Source organism: Cucurbita pepo, chromosome LG07 (assembly GCF_002806865.2).
Source record: "Cucurbita pepo subsp. pepo cultivar mu-cu-16 chromosome LG07, ASM280686v2, whole genome shotgun sequence".
Lineage (NCBI taxonomy): Eukaryota > Viridiplantae > Streptophyta > Magnoliopsida > Cucurbitales > Cucurbitaceae > Cucurbita > Cucurbita pepo.
This window is the reverse complement of record NC_036644.1, coordinates 9,764,388-9,783,746: the sequence shown is the minus strand read 5'-3', so window position 1 is coordinate 9,783,746 and position 19,359 is coordinate 9,764,388. Positions and strand designations below refer to the sequence as shown.

Genomic DNA, 19,359 nt, shown 5'->3' with positions numbered 1-19,359 from the left:
TATCGGCCGAATACGAGAAAAGAGGTCGGGAATGCTATAGAGGTCACAAGGTCTAAAATTCCCTAACTTACAGTGATAGGTTAGTGAACTGTTCGGGATTGGACCAAGGCAGGTTTGCCCGAAAGCTCAAAGCATTAGGCTCTTGTCTCGTTCAGTCTGCTCTAGGCACTCTGTCTTTCCCCTATATAACCTTCTTATTTGAAAAAGGGTATCAGACTCTCGATCGAATGTGACGACACCTATCCCTGCTTCTTCGGAGCAGTAGGATTGGGATGCAAAAATCTCATGTCCTTGTAAACCCCGGTGAATCGATAGGTAGGAGCAGAGAAACGTTAGGTCGGGAAGCTCTAGATAATGATAAATTTTTAAAAGAGTAAGTACCATCGCTGACTGAATAACATAGACTATTTACAAGAATTTTATCGATTCACTAGGACTATTAATGTGATAGCCCAAGTCTATCGCTAACATATATTGTCTGATTTGACCCACTACATATCGTCGTCAGTTTCACGAGTTTCTACACTCTGACCTTCGTTCCCCTCTCTAATCGATTATGAGTTCTCATAATCCACCCCTTCGGGGTCGAGTGCCCTTGCTGGCACACCGCCCCCATGTCTGACTCTGATACTATTTGTAACAACTTAAATTTATCAAATATTGTCTGATTTGTCACGTTAAGTATTGTTGGCAGTATCATGATTTTAAAACACTTTTGTCAGGGAAAAGTTTTCGTACTATTGTATGAATTGTGAGAACCCACATCGATTAGAATCGGATTCTACGTCATCTTTGTTAAAGAAAAGTATTATTCTTCGCTTTTTAATTTTCTTATATACGAAACTTTATAAATAATCACGTTTTTTGAAAAACGAGATAGAGTAATGATATAAAGATGGAAAAGAAAGGATAAAAATAAAGAGATTCTAATTTGTTTTCATAACCAAATTATAAAATTAATATATTCCAATTTATTTTATTATTATTTGATTTTTTTTTCTATTCATTTTTTAAAATTATATTTGTTTTATCATGATTATTTATTTTATTTGTGAGAAAATATTAAAAAAAAATTAATTAAAATTTAAAAAATATTTCTGTAAAATTAGTGCTTAAATGGAGTTTTAATATTTTAATTTATTTTATAAAACCAAAATGAGATTTTTTTTTAAGTTTGAAAAAAAAATGAAAATAAATTAATAAATAAAAATGGATGGGCGCTCGGAACGACGCCGTTTAAGGAGAGGGAAAGAAAGACAAATGAGACTGCCACGTGTCGAACAATGGATGGTTGAAATTTTAAAATCAATTTAAAGCGTCTTTTTCCGTGCCACGTATTTCAACCAAAGGTTCACGTTTTGCATGGCAACTCTTCTACTCCAACCTCATCTTTCAGCGCGTGACTCCCACGCTCCTTTTTTTTTTTTTTTAAATCATAAATTTATTCATTTATAGTATGTTTGATTGGTTGGAAATATTTTTGAAAATTAAATACTAATTCCAACCATTCATTATTTCTTCTCCCAATGTGAACTTATTTATTTATTTTTTTCAACCGCTCTTTTTCCGACACAGATAGAATAATCGAGAAACAAAGCTCGATAAAAGAACGAAAAGACCTAAAATGTAGAATATCATGACAGGAACGATTCAACCTATTTAGATTCCTATATATCTGCTCATTAGGTCTTATAACAGACTGAACAAATGACATATACAATACTCGAATTCTCGATATAGACATCCAATAGATATAGGAGTTAAACACAGTATTTATGCACGTCATGTGATTTTTTAGGCATGACACCGAGTAAGTATCCAAAAAAAATTTGTGTTATAAAAATTGTTAACATTTGGTAAAATAAAAAAAATAATCGAACCACCGATCTTAAATGAAATTTTTTAAAATTATTTATGTCAATTGGATGATAAAAGTCCCACATCGACTGATTTAAAAAACGATCATGGGTTTATAATCAAGGAATACTATCTCCATTGGTACAAGCCATTTTAGGGAAGCCCAAAACAAAGTCATCAGAGCTTATGTTCAAAGAGGACAATATCGTTAATATAATTAAATTTAAGCATATATAGAAAAAAAAATATTAATTATGAATATAATATAAATTAATATATTTCCCTTTTTCTTTAATTAATTTTGTCCAATTAAAAAAAACGGATTTTTAAAACTTATATAAACTAAAATATTGTACAAAATATAAAATTTTAAAGTTTGTTTTTTAATTTAATATACTATATATAGAAATCGTAATAATAAATATTTTCAGTTACTTTTTATATAATAAAATTTAATTTAATTATATTTGAATAATACGTGTGACACATTTATATACAACTTTATTTGAAATCATTCTTTTAGTACCATGTTCATTGAATCAAAATATAATAATAATAATAATAATAAAACAAATATAATTAATTAATTATTTATTTATTTATTTGGAATCTTGTTGACAAAGTAGAAGGAAACTTCATTGTCATTACTTACATATAAAATTAATCATTTTTCCTAATCAACATTCTAAGAGTCAAAATTTGTGTGCCCATCGAAAATATTTGAATTTACTCGAGCATGATTGTAATGTCAAATCGAGCTGAATTCAATGGTTTTTTTATATATATTATCGACCGTGAAATTAAACGTTCAGATCCTTCCACTCGAAATATTGTTGAACTAATTTGTCATTTAGATTTTCGACTTTTGATCGAGCTACGATTTTCTATCTCATCCAAAGATGGCCTTACTGTAGAACTTCTGCGTCGACGAATGAGCAAATGGAAAAGGACGTAGCGTTGGTTTACTACTCGATGGGGAGCATTTTGAATATGCTATGTTATTTAACTATCGAGCCCCAAACAACGAGGCATAGTGAAAACATCGACTCCTTGGCTCGATTAACAACAACATATGAAATAGACTTAATCACAGCGAGGCCTCTAGACCCTACACGAAGTCACTGGTGTTAACCATAAATTGACCCATTAGAACGCAGTAGAGACAGAAGCACAACAATAAAGTCATCAAGTAGCTGGTTACATACTCGAGGACGGGAGATTATGTAGTAAAGGCTACTTACTGTTTTTCTCAAATGTCTTACCTCTAACGAGACTAGCTGTGTCATACGAAAAATCCATGAAAGAAAATGTGGTAACCACTCGGGACCCAAATCCCTCGTACTCAATGTAGTGAAACAAGATAAACACAAGCTAACCATAGTCAACGACGCACAAAAATGCACTAAAAGGAGGAGCTCAACGTCTGAGAGGAGGTGTCCGACTCCTAAACTTAAGTTGACCCGTGCAAAGATTGTTCGAAATCCAAAAAATTAAGAAAGATTTCGGTAGGTCAAGACGGGTCGATCCATATAAGCCAACCTATACTAAGGAGACCGATCTATGTCGGGACGTAGTTGTTGAGTCAAATATTATTTTATTTTATTTCTCATTCTCTCTCTTACAAAATAGATAAATGGCTGGTCTTGAAAAAAGAGGGAAACAAGAAGGTTATTTTTGTAATTTTAGTGGGTAGTGGGTTAAGTTAGAAAATCCCGCAAAAGCAGCCGAAGCTTTAAGACAAGATAATTCAACTGACTTATCATGTACTTATCAAATGATAATGATAAGTGAGATTACTTATCACAGTATTATTTATCATCTCGTTCTCGATCGCGCGGTCGCGGTATTTAATTTGTCCGATCTCTGTTTCTTCGCATTTCTCTCTCTTCTAAATCCCTAATCCTCTCGTCTTTCTGTGTATAAAAGCTTCCACCAGAAGTGCTTGAGAGAGAAACTAGAGCGAGAAAAAGCACTGAAACTCTTCTAAATTTCTTAGTCTTCGTCGTATTCATCTTCATCCTTTGAAGGACTTCCGATCTGACTTGCCTATCTCGCGGAGGTATTGGTTAATTTGCTATCTGGTCATTTCTGTAAATTGTTATATGTAATTCGTTACTTTCTCAGCACGTTCGGTTTTGGATTTCTTGTCTTGGAAATTGTAATTTTCTGTGTTTTTGTGCGTTTTGATGTTGTTAATGTTGTTGATCTGCTTGGTTAGATCGTTCAGAGGCTTGTTCTTAAAATTGAAGACATAAATATGTCTTCGCTTAGCAGAGAGCTCGTGTTTCTCATACTTCAGTTTCTGGACGAGGAGAAATTCAAGGAGACAGTTCATAAGTATGTTTAGTTTTCTTTGAATTTTCTTGTCGTTTTGTTTTCGCATGTCTGTTGTAATTTGGGTGGTGATGCTGATTTTTGTTTTTGTTTTGGTGGAGGTTGGAGCAAGAGTCGGGGTTTTTCTTCAACATGAGATATTTTGAGGATATGGTTACGAATGGCGAGTGGGAAGAGGTGGAGAAGTATCTATCTGGTTTCACGAAGGTTGATGATAATAGATACTCCATGAAGATTTTTTTTGAAATTCGGAAGCAGAAGTACCTTGAAGCTTTAGACAAGTAAAAGATAAATTCTATGAATTTGATTTCTGCTGCTATGCTTTTTCATTTGACAATTTGCTTTCTTCACGTCAACTTTACTAAGGATAGAATAAAATTGTAGGCCGGATAGAGCGAAAGCTGTGGATATTTTAGTTAAGGATTTGAAAGTGTTTGCGGCATTTAATGAAGACCTTTTCAAGGAGATTACACAGTTATTGACTTTGGATAACTTCAGGTACGGGTTACTTGTTTTCAAAAAATGTAGCTGCTCAGATACCGTGGACCTTTTGTTCCTGAATTTAAATTTATGTTTTTCTGTAGCAATGTTAGGCGATCTCATGAAACGTGTTATTTTGCACAGAGATAATGAGCAGTTATCAAAATATGGAGACACTAAGTCTGCTAGGGGCATAATGCTTGCTGAATTGAAAAAATTGATTGAAGCTAATCCACTTTTTCGTGATAAGCTTCAATTTCCAACCTTGAAGAACTCAAGATTGCGTACTCTAATTAATCAGAGGTCTATTGACTAATTCTGTTTTTTTTTCTCTCGCTATTTTATGGGTGGATTATTGCATTAATTTTTAAAACCTGAATTTTCTACATTCTTTTTTTCCAAATTGAGGATGCAGTTTAAATTGGCAGCACCAGCTCTGTAAGAATCCGAGGCCAAACCCTGACATCAAAACCTTATTTGTAGACCATAGTTGTGGACAACCTAATGGTGCCAGGGCTCCATCTCCTGTGACTAATCCCTTAATGGGGTCTGTTCCGAAGGCTGCAGCCTTTCCTCCCTTGGGTGCACATGGTGTAAGTTTAGAAGGAGATTGTTTTGTTTTATGATTTGTCAAGATATTTGATTGTTTTTTATCCTCTGGAGTTTGAATGCTGGTCTACTTTGTGTGCGTGTAGCCATTTCAGCCTACACCAGCTGCTCTTCCTACTTCTTTAGCTGGATGGATGGGAAATCCGTCCTCTGTGCCTCACCCATCAGCTTCTGCCGGGCCTATTGGTCTCAATGCAGCTAATAATGCGGGTAGGATGTGAATCTTCTTCTTCCTTTTTCCTCTAAGGGTGAGGGTATAAGCATTTACATGCTTGCATTAATTATGCTGCATATGTATGTGATGAACACATTTAGTCTTTTATCTTCGTCCATGGCATAATTTATAAGTTGAACTAACAAGGTGAAGAAAAGTATAACAAAATAATAGCGTGTAATTTTTTTATATTATTTAAATTGATCACTGTTCAACCCTTCTTGTTGTGATGGGTGAAGATGACAAAATAATAGCGTGCAATGCTAGTCAAGTTTCTTTATTGTCCACCTCTATGTACTCTTGTGTTTTTTTTCCTTCTGATCTAATCTCACCCTGTGATTTCTGATTAATTTTGTTAGCAGCTATTTTAAAGCGTCCCAGAACTCCTCCTACCAATAACCCAACTATGGACTATCAAACAGCTGATTCTGAACATGTGTTGAAACGAGCAAGACCATTTGGATTATCTGAAGAGGTACTGCTTAACTGCTTCTACTTTCTTTTTTATTTCTTTTACTCTCTTTTTCCCTGTATTTTATGCATTCCAGAACATTGCCTTTCAGCCTTCACGTTATACATTTTAATTGAAAGTCTTAGCACTTATCTCCTGTAAGAACAAAAAAAAAAAAAAAAAAAAAAAAAAAAAAAAAAAAAAAANTTAAAAAATTAAGCAATAGAATATGTAGCAAGGTTGGCAAAATTGCTTATGAGAGACAGAATCCCCTTGCATCAAGATCATTTTCAATTTACTTAGCTGCATAGGCGCACAGATAGCAGCTCGATTTTTGGATGAGTAAGTTTCACTTTTGGACTCCAGACCCTAGTGGGGTTTTTTCTTGTAACTTGCTCTTTCAATGGTTGCTAAATCCTTTTCAGTTATTGTCAGTTTTTTTTGTGTCTGTGAAAGGTGAAAGCTCCAATGAAGTTCAATTCTTCGTTTGGTAGGTTATACACAAAAGGGTTAATACTTTTGATAGATTTTCGAGAAAGTTGTCTTTGCTTTTTTGGGCCATTTTGTCGCATGCTTTGTTGGAAGGTGGAGAAAGACTCGATCACTTGCTTTGGGGGTGCGATTTTTCTCCCTCCATTTGGTCTCTTTTTCATGTATTTGCCTTTCAGCTTACTGGACACATAGGTTGTAGAGAGTTGCTCAAAAAGTTTCTTCTCCATCTGCTTTCTTGTGAGAAGTGAAGATTTATATGGTGGGTAGGGATTTGTAGGGTGAGAAGAATAATAGAATCTTTAGAGGGATTGAGAAAATTTACAGTTACGCCGGGTTCTCTGTCAGGTTCTATGTTTCCCTTTTGGTGTCAGTTTCTAAGTTGTTACTGTTGTTTTTGTTTTTTCCTTTTTTCTTTTGTGTGTGTGTACTGCAGGGTCTTATTTTACCTGATTGAAGCCGTTTTCTTTAGTCGGGTTCTTTCCGTGGGCTTCATTTTTTAAATGCCCTTGTATTCTTTCAATTTTTTTTTCTCAATGAGAGCTCAGTTTCTTATTTTCTTAAATAATCATTTCTTGATATGCCAAGGACACCTGCCATTCACGGTGAAAATACCTTCTGTAAGTTTCCTCCTAATTTCCTCATTGATGGTTTTGTGCAGGTCAATAATTTATCGGTAAATATTCTTCCTGTTGGATATGCCAACCAGGGTCATGGACAGAGTTCCTACTCCTCTGATGACTTGCCTAAGAATGTTGTTACGAACTTGAGTCAAGGTTCAGTTGTCAAGAGTATGGATTTCCATCCACAGCAACAAACTATACTTCTTGGTACGCCCCAATTTAATTTAGAAGCAATATCAACATTCTTTTGTTATTATGTTGTTAACTTTACCTGGCTTGGTGCTGGATAAGAGTGCACATCTCACATTTCTTTCCATTTATTTTGAAATTCAGTTGGAACAAATGTGGGTGACGTCATGATCTGGGAGGTTGGTGGCCGTGAAAGGATTGCTATTAGAAATTTTAAAGTCTGGGATCTTTCAGCATGTTCAGTGCCTCTACAGGTTTGGTTTCTGTTTCATTGGGCTCCCATGAAACATCAAGTGTTAGATTGATAGGTGAGGATTCAATTTTGAGGTATTTAACTCTTTGGTTCACTTATAGGCATCTTTGGCCGGTGATTATACTGCATCAATCAATCGTGTTATGTGGAGCCCTGATGGAACAGTTTTTGGTGAGTTCAGTCTGTTTTTTTGCTTTTTTTTTTTTTTTTTTTTTTTTTTTTTTTTTTTTTTTTTTTTTTTTTTTTTTTTTTTTTTTTTTTTTTTTTTTTTTTTTTTTTTTTTTTTTTTTNTTTTTTACGAGAATTGGAAATTGACTAGTTTGGATTGCTTTTCAACATTCAGGCGTTGCATATTCAAAGTCCATCGTGCATATATATTCCTATCAGGCTGGCGATGATTTAAGAAACCACTTAGAGGTTTGTGTTGGGGGGAAATCTCGATCAATTTCGTCTTATTACCTCCATATAATCATAGTTTCCAATTCGAACTGCTCAATACTAATTTTGTTTAGATTAGGTGATTGACTTTTTTTTTTGTTTCTCGCCTTCATTTCAAAATACAGATCGAGGCTCATGTTGGCAGTGTCAATGATCTTGCCTTTTCATATCCAAACAAGCAGCTAAGCTTGGTTACCTGCGGGGAGGATAGGGTTATTAAGGTTTGTTCCTAAGTGACTTTTAGATGATGTCCACGTACAAGTTTGATGTTTCTTACTACTTTTTTCATATTTTGCAGGTGTGGGATACAGTCACTGGAGTTAAGCAGTTTACTTTTGAGGGTCATGATGCACCAGTGTATTCTATATGTCCTCATCACAAGGAGAACATTCAGGTAATATGAAGCCCATTATGTTCATTTTATGGAATTTTTTGTGCAACGGAACATTATTAGGATTTCTGTTTTCTTTTTATGAAAAACCAAATTTCATGGAGAAAATGGAAGGATATATGACTAGGTAATTAAAAAATATAAAATAAATAAAGATACCAACTATGCTAAAAAAATTTAGAAAATAAAGAAATGAAGGGCCAAAACCACTGCGAAAAAAGGTTCTAACAATTCAGAATACAAAGGATGTGTACTAGTCTTTTTGGGTTACTGACACCCAAATGGAGGTGTTGTATTCAGTCAAAGACCAAACTTCCATTAAGACATCCCCACGGTTGAAAAGTTCCACAAAATAGCCAGAAAGGTAGTCATCCCCAAAGCATCTCCTATCTCTGATATGGAGAATGGAACAAGATTTCCACCATCAAGCAACGCAAATTATTATGAGTCAAGGAAACTCCAATGATCTCTAGAAACGAGCTCCATATCAAGGTATCTAAGTTATGTCTCTAAAGGACAAGATTCAAACTTTCTTAGCTACATTTTCCAAGAATCCACCATTGTAGCTCCATCTGCTTGGAGGAAGCCTTTCAAGTAGAGTTGATGATGTTAATCTTCTCCTGCCTGACTTGCTGAGCAAAGAAGTTGACCTTCTTTTGGGCTATCACCTTCCACAACAAAGAAAACAACAATGGTTTTGAATGAGAGAGCCAACAAGATGGTAAAGAAAGAGCTGGAAGAGACTTGAGGGATAGGAATTCCACAAATAGACATCCCTAGAATCCGCTCATAAGAAAAACCCTGGTAAAATAGGAATTAAAGATGAATTGTAAGAGGCATCCTTATCTAAATGCAGGTATAACAAAAACCAAAAGTAGATTTCAAAGAAGATAGGGAATAGAAGACAGAATGGGGACTCTCCTAACCATTTATCCTCCCAAAAAGAGGAATTAAACATCCCCAATCTATAATTTGAAAAATTTAGAAATTGTAGCAAAATAAGAGGAGATGGCCTTCTGTGGATGCTTGCATGTGCCTTTAGACCCACGAGTTGAAACCCACCAAGAGGGAAGAGCCTCACATTTACTAGGAACTTTTTTCTGTACCTTCCTATGGAATGAGCATTTTTGGAGTATATCAGGGGTGTAGGAATATTTTAATATTGTGGTTTCTTATTCTTAGCTTCTTTGCTTTGTAGTTTATCTTCTCAACAGCAACCGACGGAAAAATAAAGGCATGGTTATATGATAACGTGGGTTCAAGAGTTGACTATGATGCACCGGGCCACTCATCTACTACAATGTCATATAGTGCTGATGGAACGAGGTTAATATGTTAATATTTACTACTGTGAACATTTTCTATTCTAAATACTACAATGTTATCCTTCCAGAGTTTCAGTTGGTACTTATTCTAAAATATCCGTCAATTTTTATTCTCAACCTATAGGTTGTTTTCTTGTGGGACAAATAAGGAAGGAGAATCACACTTGGTTGAGTGGAATGAAAGTGAAGGAGCTGTAAAGCGTACATATCATGGTCTTGGCAAGCGATCGGTGGGTGTTGTCCAATTTGATACCACCAAAAACCGTTTCTTGGCTGCCGGTGATGATTTCTCGGTTAAATTCTGGGATATGGATAGTGTAAATCTTTTAACAAGTATTGATGCAGATGGTGGATTGCCGGTTAGTCATGATTTGAGTATCATTTTCCCACCGATCTTGATAATATACTTATATAACCTTATTATTTTAATTTCCTAAATCTGCAGGCTTCCCCTTGTATAAGATTTAATAAGGATGGGAATCTATTGGCTGTTTCAACTAATGATAATGGTATCAAGATTCTAGCCAATGCAGAGGGAATTAGGATGCTCCGAACAGTTGAAAATCGTACATTTGATGCAGCTGCTTCTAGGGTTTCTTCTGCTCCTGTTGTGAAGGTATAATATTTCAAATATTCTGTATGCTTTGTTTACTTTGTCTTTTCTCTTGCTGTGATTTTATTCGATAATTTTCCGTCAGGCTCCGACAATAGGTTCAATGATCCCTACTGCTGTGACTGTTGGTATGAGCATTGGAGACCGGACTGCCCCAGTTGCAGCCATGGTTGGAATTGTAAGTGTCATTGTCTTAATGGTGGATGATCTTGCTTAACAGACTCCATATCGTTGGCATTACTCTTGTTCATAATTTTTGTCGACAAATGATATTTCTTATGGATTCAATATTGGATATTGGATTATATACATGCTTGACATTCATAAGCAGTGATATTCAGTGACTTACCCTTTCTATTATTGACAACTTCAGAACAACGATAATCGAAGTTTGGCTGATATAAAACCAAGAATTGCGGATGAATCAGCGGATAAATCTAGGATCTGGAAACTTACAGAAGTTAACGAACCAACTCAATGTCGTTCCTTGAGGCTTCATGACAATCTAACTGCTGCAAAGGTATGGGTTTTGCTCAGAAGTTTTATTTCTTTGGTCAAACTTTTTTAATTATTAAATATTTGTATAATAATATAATATTTATCAGTTCCCAGTCCTGTTTTTTCTAATTGATAGTAAATCTTCAGCTTATGTCTAGTGAAAAATCCTTAAGGATTTCATTAGATTCTCCAGGGAGTTACTGAAGGAAAATTTGAATAATTTATTCTTCACATTTGGGTATATTTGTAAAGTTTTTTGGTCTCCCCATTTCATCTCCTCAGCTGTGCTCATACAGAACTTGCTGGTTCATGAGTCTTGACTTAGGAAGCTTGTTCATTCAATATATGAAATTAGTTTGTTAACAGCAGTCAGTCTAAGTGAGGAGGCCGATTTAGTGCTTAATTTTTTGTTTGTTTATTTCTCCTCTACAATCTGTTTGTTTACTTTTTGTTTCTATTCAGTCTCTTGTGGTGTTCGTATCTTTTGAGTATTAGTCTTTTTTTCATTTTTTCGATGAAAAGTTTCATTTCCTGTTCATAGAAAATATAAGTGAGGGATGCTTCCAGTTATGTTATTCTCCCAGATTTTTTCTTTGTCGTAAATAGCATGGAATTATGTATCAGGGAAAAAATGTGTGGAACTTAAGTTATTCTAACCTGACACTATACTTATTCCTTTTGGATTCGTATGAAAGCGTTATTGGAAGGTTTCTTATATTGTATGGGTCATATCTTTTGTTAGAATACACGTTGCATAAGATGCCATGAAATAGTACTTTCTGCTGATCTCTTATAATAGTATTGCACCAGATTAAGCTTTCTATTGGACAACACCTTTTGGTTTTTTATGATCTCAGTTTTTCCTTGAATATCATATCTTTTAATATGATTGCTCAGAAAGCTTTTAGTTTTCCCTTTTAGAGTCGAATCAGTTGTGCTGCATTTAATGAACAATATAATGATAATAATAATCTTTCAATGGTATATAACTTTTGTCAAGTGCGTTTATCTTAATTTACAATCATATTGTGATACATTGATAGTTATTTCAGATTTCTAGATTAATTTACACAAATTCGGGCCTAGCAATATTGGCGTTAGCATCTAATGCTGTGCATAAGTTATGGAGATGGCAGAGAAATGACCGAAATGCGACAGGAAAGGTATAGGATTTTTTGATCATGTGAGATAAGGGTAATATTATGATAGATTCCTAGAAATTCTCTATTTATGAAATATTGTTGTGTGCAGGCCACAGCTAGCATAGCACCACAGTTATGGCAACCTACGAGTGGAATATTGATGACTAATGATATAAGTGATACAAATCCAGAAGATGCTGTCCCATGCTTTGCACTTTCAAAGAATGACTCTTATGTCATGTCTGCCTCGGGGGGAAAAATATCGCTATTCAATATGATGACGTTTAAGGTAGTTTGTTATATCATATTCATAACCTGCCAGTCTCCCTGCCTCTGGGGGGTTGTATATGGTTGGAACTGGGTTGTTTGAATGCTATTTATATCGGAAGTTGTTGGTATTTTAACCATGATTGGCTTGCTTAATCACAAAAGCAATATGTTCCTACTTACATCTTATTTTGGGATGAAGTGCCAAATATTTCAAGTAATAAATTGAGGAGACGATTGTTGGATATCCCAACAGTTCTAACAATCTCGCGTTGTCTACTGGTCTCGCACGGTCACTACTTTGACCAGAATTAAAAAAAAAAATTAATCCTAATTAGTGGAGATGTGGGAAATATTGAACTATGCACCGAGTTTTATGAATTACATTTTTCATGCATTCCTATGCTTAAATGTGTTTCTCCATGCAGACAATGACAACATTCATGCCCCCACCACCAGCAGCAACGTTTTTGGCCTTCCATCCCCAGGATAACAATATTATTGCTATAGGCATGGAGGACTCTTCTATTCAAATCTACAATGTTCGAGTTGACGAGGTCAAACTTCGTTAGATTGATTTTCTAGTTTGCAAGTATAGCTTAGCTGAAATTGGAGTTCGGGTGTTTGATCATTGTTAGCTTCCATATTGCAGGTGAAAACCAAATTAAAAGGTCACCATAAAAGAATAACTGGGCTTGCCTTCTCGAATCATCTCAATGTGCTTGTGTCTTCAGGAGCTGACTCTCAGGTTTGAACTGTGTTCCTAGCTTTTAGTTTCTGTATGGGGAACTTCTGAGAAAGCGTTATTACAGAACTGAGCGTAGAAGTCCTATGATTAATTGCACTTCAATTTTTTTTTTTTTTTTTGTAAAATTTTTACGTCACTCCCTTTTTTATATTTTTATTTGCTTTTTCATGCACACTCGTGTTTGTTTTGTCGTATAGTCACGTGCTGCATTTTTTCTCTGGCTTAACCTTGATATCATGAGTCTGGGATCATAGATCTGCTTTGATCTGGAAGACACCCTTCCATACATTTTATTTTTTAGTGGATCTGTTGTGCCCCCTTAAATAGAAGAAAACAAGTGCACCCTGTTGGACAGAAACGTAATTTAAGCATGTCAGTATGTACTATAGGAGTGAATGCATCATTATATCGTTATCTACCGCATCTCTCTCTCGCTCCCGCTCTCTTATTTAGTTAGAATTTTTGTTGGTTTTATATAATTTGTGCGTTAGGAGTAATTGAGCTGTATTGTTATTATTTTTGTAGCTGTGCGTCTGGAGCACTGATGGATGGGAGAAACAGGTTAGCAAATTCTTGCAGATACCGAGCAGTCGAACTGCTGCTCCTCTTGCAGATACCCGCGTTCAGTTCCACGGAGACCAGACACATTTGTTGGCCATTCACGAAACTCAGATAGCTATATATGAAGCTCCGAAATTGGAATGCCTTAAGCAGGTATAGTATGCAAGAACATTCATTATATTCAAGTATCAAGAGAATGCACATGCTCATTGTTTTTTGTAGTAGTTTGTAATTTGTATCTTCGTTTCTAAAAGACGTTCATTTTTGCAACTAACTTCCTTCAACAGTGGTTCCCACGAGAAGCCAGTGGTCCAATCACCCATGCAACGTATTCGTGTGATAGTCAGTCGATCTATGTCAGCTTTGAAGACGGAAGCGTAGGTGTTCTTACGGCATCAACTCTTCGATTAAGATGTCGAATAAATCCGAACGCGTACTTGACTTCTAGTCCAAGGTGTGTTTATTTAGTTTAGGAATCAACTTTCTCAGATGTTTACCATGCACAGCTTAGTAGTCCTGGATGGCTCAACTTTTTCTTATATATTCCATTGTGTTCATTTATGAGCAGCTTGAGGGTACATCCCCTGGTTATTGCGGCACATCCATCTGAACCCAACCAGTTTGCATTGGGACTGTCAGACGGCGGTGTCCATGTACTCGAGCCATCAGAGTCGGAAGGTAAATGGGGAACTTCTCCTCCAGTTGAAAACGGTGCTGGGTCGAGCACTGCTTCGGCTGCTGGTCCCGATCAACCTCATAGGTGACGCTGAGTATAGGAGATGTTTGTGATTAGTGCAAAGGTGAATTGCCAAATTAGGTAATGTAGATGTAGGATACTTGAATCAAGCATGCTAGAGCTTGTCGTATATGGCGACATCATAGCAAGTCGTGGCGTTGTGCAGTTGGTTCTTGTCCACGAAGACTCAGAGATGACAAGTAAGTACAAGTACGTACAGTGTTGTAGGCTAAAAAAGAAAACGATCAGACACAAGGTTGAAGGGGATGAGGGCTACAGACAATTGAAGAAATCCGAGATAGAGACAGATGAATTTTGTTGTATCGACTGTGGGCGGACTGTCGTGAAATGAAGTTCTTCATTTCGCCTTGGTTAATTTTTTAATTTTTTTTTTGTTTACAAAAAAAAAACCTTTTGTGTTCGTCTAGTCTTTTATGAGAAAAGGTATGGGTAGATAACAAATCTGTTAATTTTTCTCAGCGTCTATTGCCACTGGCCAATTGACCACCACCATTTGTACATTTTGTGGTACATTTACATGATACACAACATCCCTTCATTTTCATGCTGATTTTGTTTTTTAATTAGTGAAATTACATCGATGTAGGAACTTTTTAAAATTCATCATTAGTATCCCTTGAAAAAATAGTGAAATAGCCAATGGGGATACTCGAGAATTTTGTTTTAGAACGTGTTTTTTTATTGAAAAAGATGGATAATTTCATCAATAATAATATGCGCTGCTATACGTGTTGATTGTAACTTAGTATTAACTTAGTATAACAATATTCAACATGAATATAGTTTAACGTTAAAAACTAAACACGTATTATTGGTGCAAGCTTAAATTGAACATGCGGGTTGAAATTGTTGGCATATATATATTTGGTTCGATGAATATTGTCTCACGCCCAAATCTCATACCTTAGTCATTTAGAAGTTGAAGTATTCCTAATCTCCTTCATAAATCAAGGTTTGAATCTCTCCATTCTTAGATATGGTAAAAAATAGAAAAGGAAACTCATTTCCTTAGAAAAATCTATTCAATTATTGTGAATAGCTTGATGCACTATTTTCTTTCGATCTTTTGACCGAAATGTAGTAAAAAGAAGGAAAGTCCACGGACCGACCCCATCATCTCCACCCCGTAGGACTGACCATAGAACCCTGTTCAATCAGTGGAACGCATTAGCTGTCTGCTATCCGGTTGGAGAGTAAGGGTTGGAAAAGGACAATCACTCATTCTCAAAACCAGCATTCTTAAGACCAAAGAGGCGGGCGGAAAAGAGGGGAAGCCTCTTCTGGTCGGGCGGAAAGTGGGAAAGTCTGTAGCTGGATTCTTCGGAACCACAAGAATCCTCCGTTAAAATGGGATTCCAACTTCTTTTGAGATTTTGAGGACGGTAGCATATATTTAAAATTTTGCACCTTTTTTAATAACTTGCTCAATACACATTCAAAATATTTTAGCAATTTCTTTTTTATGGATCCAAGTGTAAGTCAGATTATGATAACTTCCTCGAATAATTTCTCGATTTCCATGACACTACCTCTTCATAGCACGTGAATTGACACGTTATAAATTTCCTTTTATTTTTACTTCTAACATTTTGGAAACATTTTGAAACGAAATCTTGTGCATATCTAAACACAAACGTCTCATTCTTAACCATCCAAAGCCAAATAGCAAACATTCTTCCTTTCAAGCTCTGAAGTTGAATAAAAAGAAAAGGCAAAGGCGACAGACAACCAACACAGAGAGAAGATGAGTATACCACTTGGGCAGTTTGAGCTCCCTGTAGATATAGACTTGTCATGAAAATGGAGGGAAAAAGATGAAGGAAATAAGAAGAAAAATGGCCAAAATGAAAGCAAAGCTATGAAGAAAAAAGGAAAGGGATTTTGAAGGTCTCTCGTTGTGATGCCTTTTTCAAAGTGGGGACATCAAATGAGACATGAGAGAGTGGGTGTTGGCATGCAATGTCAGGGCTGTGTCATTAGCCACTGCACCACTCTCACAATTCCAAACCCCGAACCCCAAACCCCAAAACTTCTCTCAAAAAACCTTTGGTTAATCTTTGAAATGGCTGAAAATGGAGGAAAATCAGCCAAGACCCAGAAGAAATCGAGGCGAATTTGAGGTAGAAATGGGTTGTTTTTGAAATTTGAAGATAGATTCAAGAACCCCTTTGAGGGTTGTCGCTGTTTTGGGCGGTGGTGGCCCATGGCGCAAGGTAATCGATGTGCTAATAGCTGAAATGTTGTGGCAGGGAGGTTTTACAGGCACTTTTTGAAGCCCACCCCCACCCCCTCCACTTTATTTTCCCCAATAGGTGACACTCCTTATACACAAAAACAAGTAGATTGAATTGAACATCAAACTTTGAGGGTAAACTATCTTGAATTATTGAAGAAGACAAAGAATGCGGAGAACCCATCAAAAACTGTCCCATTGCTGATTGGGGAACGAAAATGGAGGATTAAACGAGTGAGTAAATGTGAAATCATCCAACCCCATCTCCACTACGAACGATTTTCGGGTTCTTAAGGGTTTCGAATCGTTTTTTTTGGTTGATTTTTCCTCGTTTCGTCGAAGATTTTGTGCTTCCGACTGGCTGAGATGCCGCGGCCAGGCCCGAGACCGTATGAGTGCGTGCGGCGAGCTTGGCATAGTGATAGACATCAGCCGATGAGAGGTTCCATTATTCAGCAAATTTTCAGGTTCTGGGTCGTTTTAAACTTGGCCGATTCTCTTCGATTTGATTGTGTTTTTCTTGTTCTTGTTCTTTTTGTGCATTTTGGTGAATTGCACACCATGTGTTTGATCAGAGTTGTCAATGAGAATCATAGCCCTGCTACTAAAAAGAACAAGGAATGGCAAGAGAAATTGCCGATTGTGGTTTTGAAAGCTGAAGAAATCATGTATTCTAAAGCTAATTCTGAGGTATTTCCCCCTTTTTCTCTTCTGGGTTTTGCTCCAATTTGGATCTTGTTCTTGTTTCAAGCTTTGGATTTCGTCCATTTAATTTTGCTTAGGTTGAGTACATGAATCTTGAGACAGTTTGGGAGCGTTTGAATGATGCTGTTAATACCATAATTCGAAGAGATGAACGCAGTGAAACTGGTGAGCTTTTGCCTCCCTGTGTTGAAGGTATAAACCAAAATGGTTTCATTTCAAGTTCTTGGATCTAATCATTAAACTCTGCTCTCAAATGGTTTGGTTTGTTGTTTGTCATTTGTTTTGCTTCTTCTCTGTGGTATTCAGCTGCACTAAACCTCGGCTGCGTTCCAGTACGAGCTTCTCGAAGCCAACGCCATACGAATCCCAGGACATATCTTACTCCAAGAACACAAGAACCATCTACTCTTGCTACCACATTGGACAAAGCCAGTGATGAAAGACCCCTACCGACGTCGTTGTTACGCCCGAGCAACCAGTTGAGTTTTCCACGAGCCACAGCTATGAACTCGAGTATGTTTGGTTCTGAGCATAACAGCCCTACCATTCCAAGTAACCCTGCTTTCTTGATTGAGAATGTTCACAATTACAACTATTCGATGACTGACCTGGGATCTGTTTATCCATTGTATTATGGAATCCGTTTTCGAACTGAAGAGCCGAACGTAGGCTCCCGGTGTTCTGTAGATGCCAACCAACAGACGATATTTTTGGGTAGACCGGTCATGTCGAGTGCAGAGCCTGCTGAGCTTAGTCTTTGCGCTCGTAAAACTGGAAATGCTATGAGCAGATTCCCATCAGAAGTTATCACAGACACAGAATGTGATTTATCTTTAAGGTTGGGAGTACCTTCCCAGCCATGTGTGAGTACTGGGAAGCCTTGGGCTTCTGAAACCGGAGACATTGGTTCAAGCAGTTCCCATGAGCGGAACAAGTTCCACGATCGACCCATTTACGCAACTAAAGAGTTCACTTTTTTCCCTAACAGAACTTCGTTCGATCCATTTGGTTCCTGCTCGAATATGTGGAGCTCAGATTGGAGGGGTCAGAATCCAGAATCTTTCACGAAAAAGCGCAAAGAGCCCATTCGTAGCGACGAGGAGGATGAACCATTTTGTTTTCCACCCGAGGCTCCGTCTAACTGGTTTGACAGTCGAACGAAAAGGCCAGGTTTGTAGACAGTTTTTCCATGATGTCGTACTGTCACTAATAAGAACTATTCCTTTTGTAGCTTTAGTTGAAAATTTATAATATTTTGTTCAAGGCCTTCCTAACATGAGTTGAGTGAACCATTAACCAACATGGTTAGAGTAGAAACCCGAACGGTATGAACGCTTCATCGAGGCACATAACTAATACAACGATAGAAGTGAATCCAATCTTGAGCTTATAGCTTTCTTCGTGATTACAACTTCAAACTTTAGTATCATTTATCTAAGATATGAGTCATATTATAAAGTTTTCGATACCATATGTCACAGATTTTTTCCAGTTACAAGGCTTAGCTTCTTGTAGTTTATATCGAAAGCTAATATCGAAGCTCCCGATCTGCTATACGATTACTGAAGTTTGTTGATTCATGTACTTAAATCTGCTTGCCTTGAATCATGAACTGGGTAGCCATTTGTGTCATGGATTAGGATTGTTCTTATGAAGAGAGTGTAAAATAGTTGTGTACATTTTGTTTATGGGAGCTTGCTGGTTTAGAACTTGTGTTGGTTTCTGTTCAAGAGAGTTTGCTGCCTTTTCTTCAGCTTTCCTTGGAAACTATAAGTAGCCAAGATTTGTGTAGGGAATATTGGCCTTATCGATTAGATTTGTGTAGCTCGGGGAGGAGAACGGAGCATTCCTTATAAGGGTTGTAGAAATCTCTTCCCTACAGACACGTTTTAAAACCTTGAGGGGAAGACCGAAAGGGAAAGCTTAAAGAGGACAACATCTGCTAGCGGTGAGCTTGAACGGTTACAAATAGTATCAAAGCTATGCACTGTGCGGTGTGCTAGTGAGGACGTTGGGGCCCCAAGAGAGGATGAATTGTGAGATCCCACATTGGTTGGTGAGGGAAATGAAGCATTCCTTATAAGGGTGTGTAAACCTCTCCCTAGTCGATGTGTTTTAAAACCTTGAAAGAAAGCTTGAAAGGAAAAGCCTAAAGAGGACAATATCTGCTAGCAGTGAACTT

At 36.7% G+C, this 19,359-nt stretch overlaps 2 protein-coding genes across 6 annotated transcripts; both read left to right on the top strand.

The window, feature by feature from the left end:
• Positions 1–3,740: 3,740 nt before the first annotated feature.
• Positions 3,741–14,783, top strand: LOC111798543 (topless-related protein 4-like). Of its 2 annotated transcripts, none has more exons than XM_023681767.1 (26): positions 3,741–3,916; positions 4,076–4,194; positions 4,293–4,472; positions 4,576–4,689; positions 4,816–4,974; positions 5,087–5,264; positions 5,367–5,490; positions 5,854–5,969; positions 7,096–7,264; positions 7,391–7,500; positions 7,601–7,670; positions 7,843–7,916; positions 8,063–8,158; positions 8,236–8,331; positions 9,527–9,654; positions 9,778–10,012; positions 10,099–10,269; positions 10,352–10,444; positions 10,640–10,786; positions 11,817–11,927; positions 12,016–12,195; positions 12,602–12,730; positions 12,826–12,921; positions 13,447–13,635; positions 13,770–13,936; positions 14,051–14,783. In XM_023681767.1, the coding sequence occupies exons 2-26, from the start codon at positions 4,115–4,117 to the stop codon at positions 14,244–14,246; spliced, it is 3,408 nt and encodes a 1,135-aa protein (XP_023537535.1). In that variant the 5' UTR covers positions 3,741–3,916; positions 4,076–4,114; the 3' UTR covers positions 14,247–14,783. The 2 variants fall into 2 exon arrangements, with proteins under 2 accessions (XP_023537535.1, XP_023537536.1); XM_023681768.1 differs by having other exon boundaries at positions 5,857–5,969; positions 14,051–14,246.
• Positions 14,784–16,243: 1,460 nt separating this feature from the next.
• Positions 16,244–18,554, top strand: LOC111798713. 4 transcript variants are annotated; one of them, XM_023682026.1, is made up of 4 exons: positions 16,248–16,939; positions 17,048–17,162; positions 17,255–17,369; positions 17,484–18,554. In XM_023682026.1, the coding sequence occupies exons 1-4, from the start codon at positions 16,839–16,841 to the stop codon at positions 18,353–18,355; spliced, it is 1,203 nt and encodes a 400-aa protein (XP_023537794.1). In that variant the 5' UTR covers positions 16,248–16,838; the 3' UTR covers positions 18,356–18,554. The 4 variants fall into 4 exon arrangements, with proteins under 4 accessions (XP_023537793.1, XP_023537792.1, XP_023537794.1 ...); XM_023682027.1 differs by having other exon boundaries at positions 16,828–16,914; XM_023682025.1 differs by having other exon boundaries at positions 16,244–17,162; positions 17,255–17,342.
• The last annotated feature ends 805 nt before the right edge of the window (positions 18,555–19,359 follow it).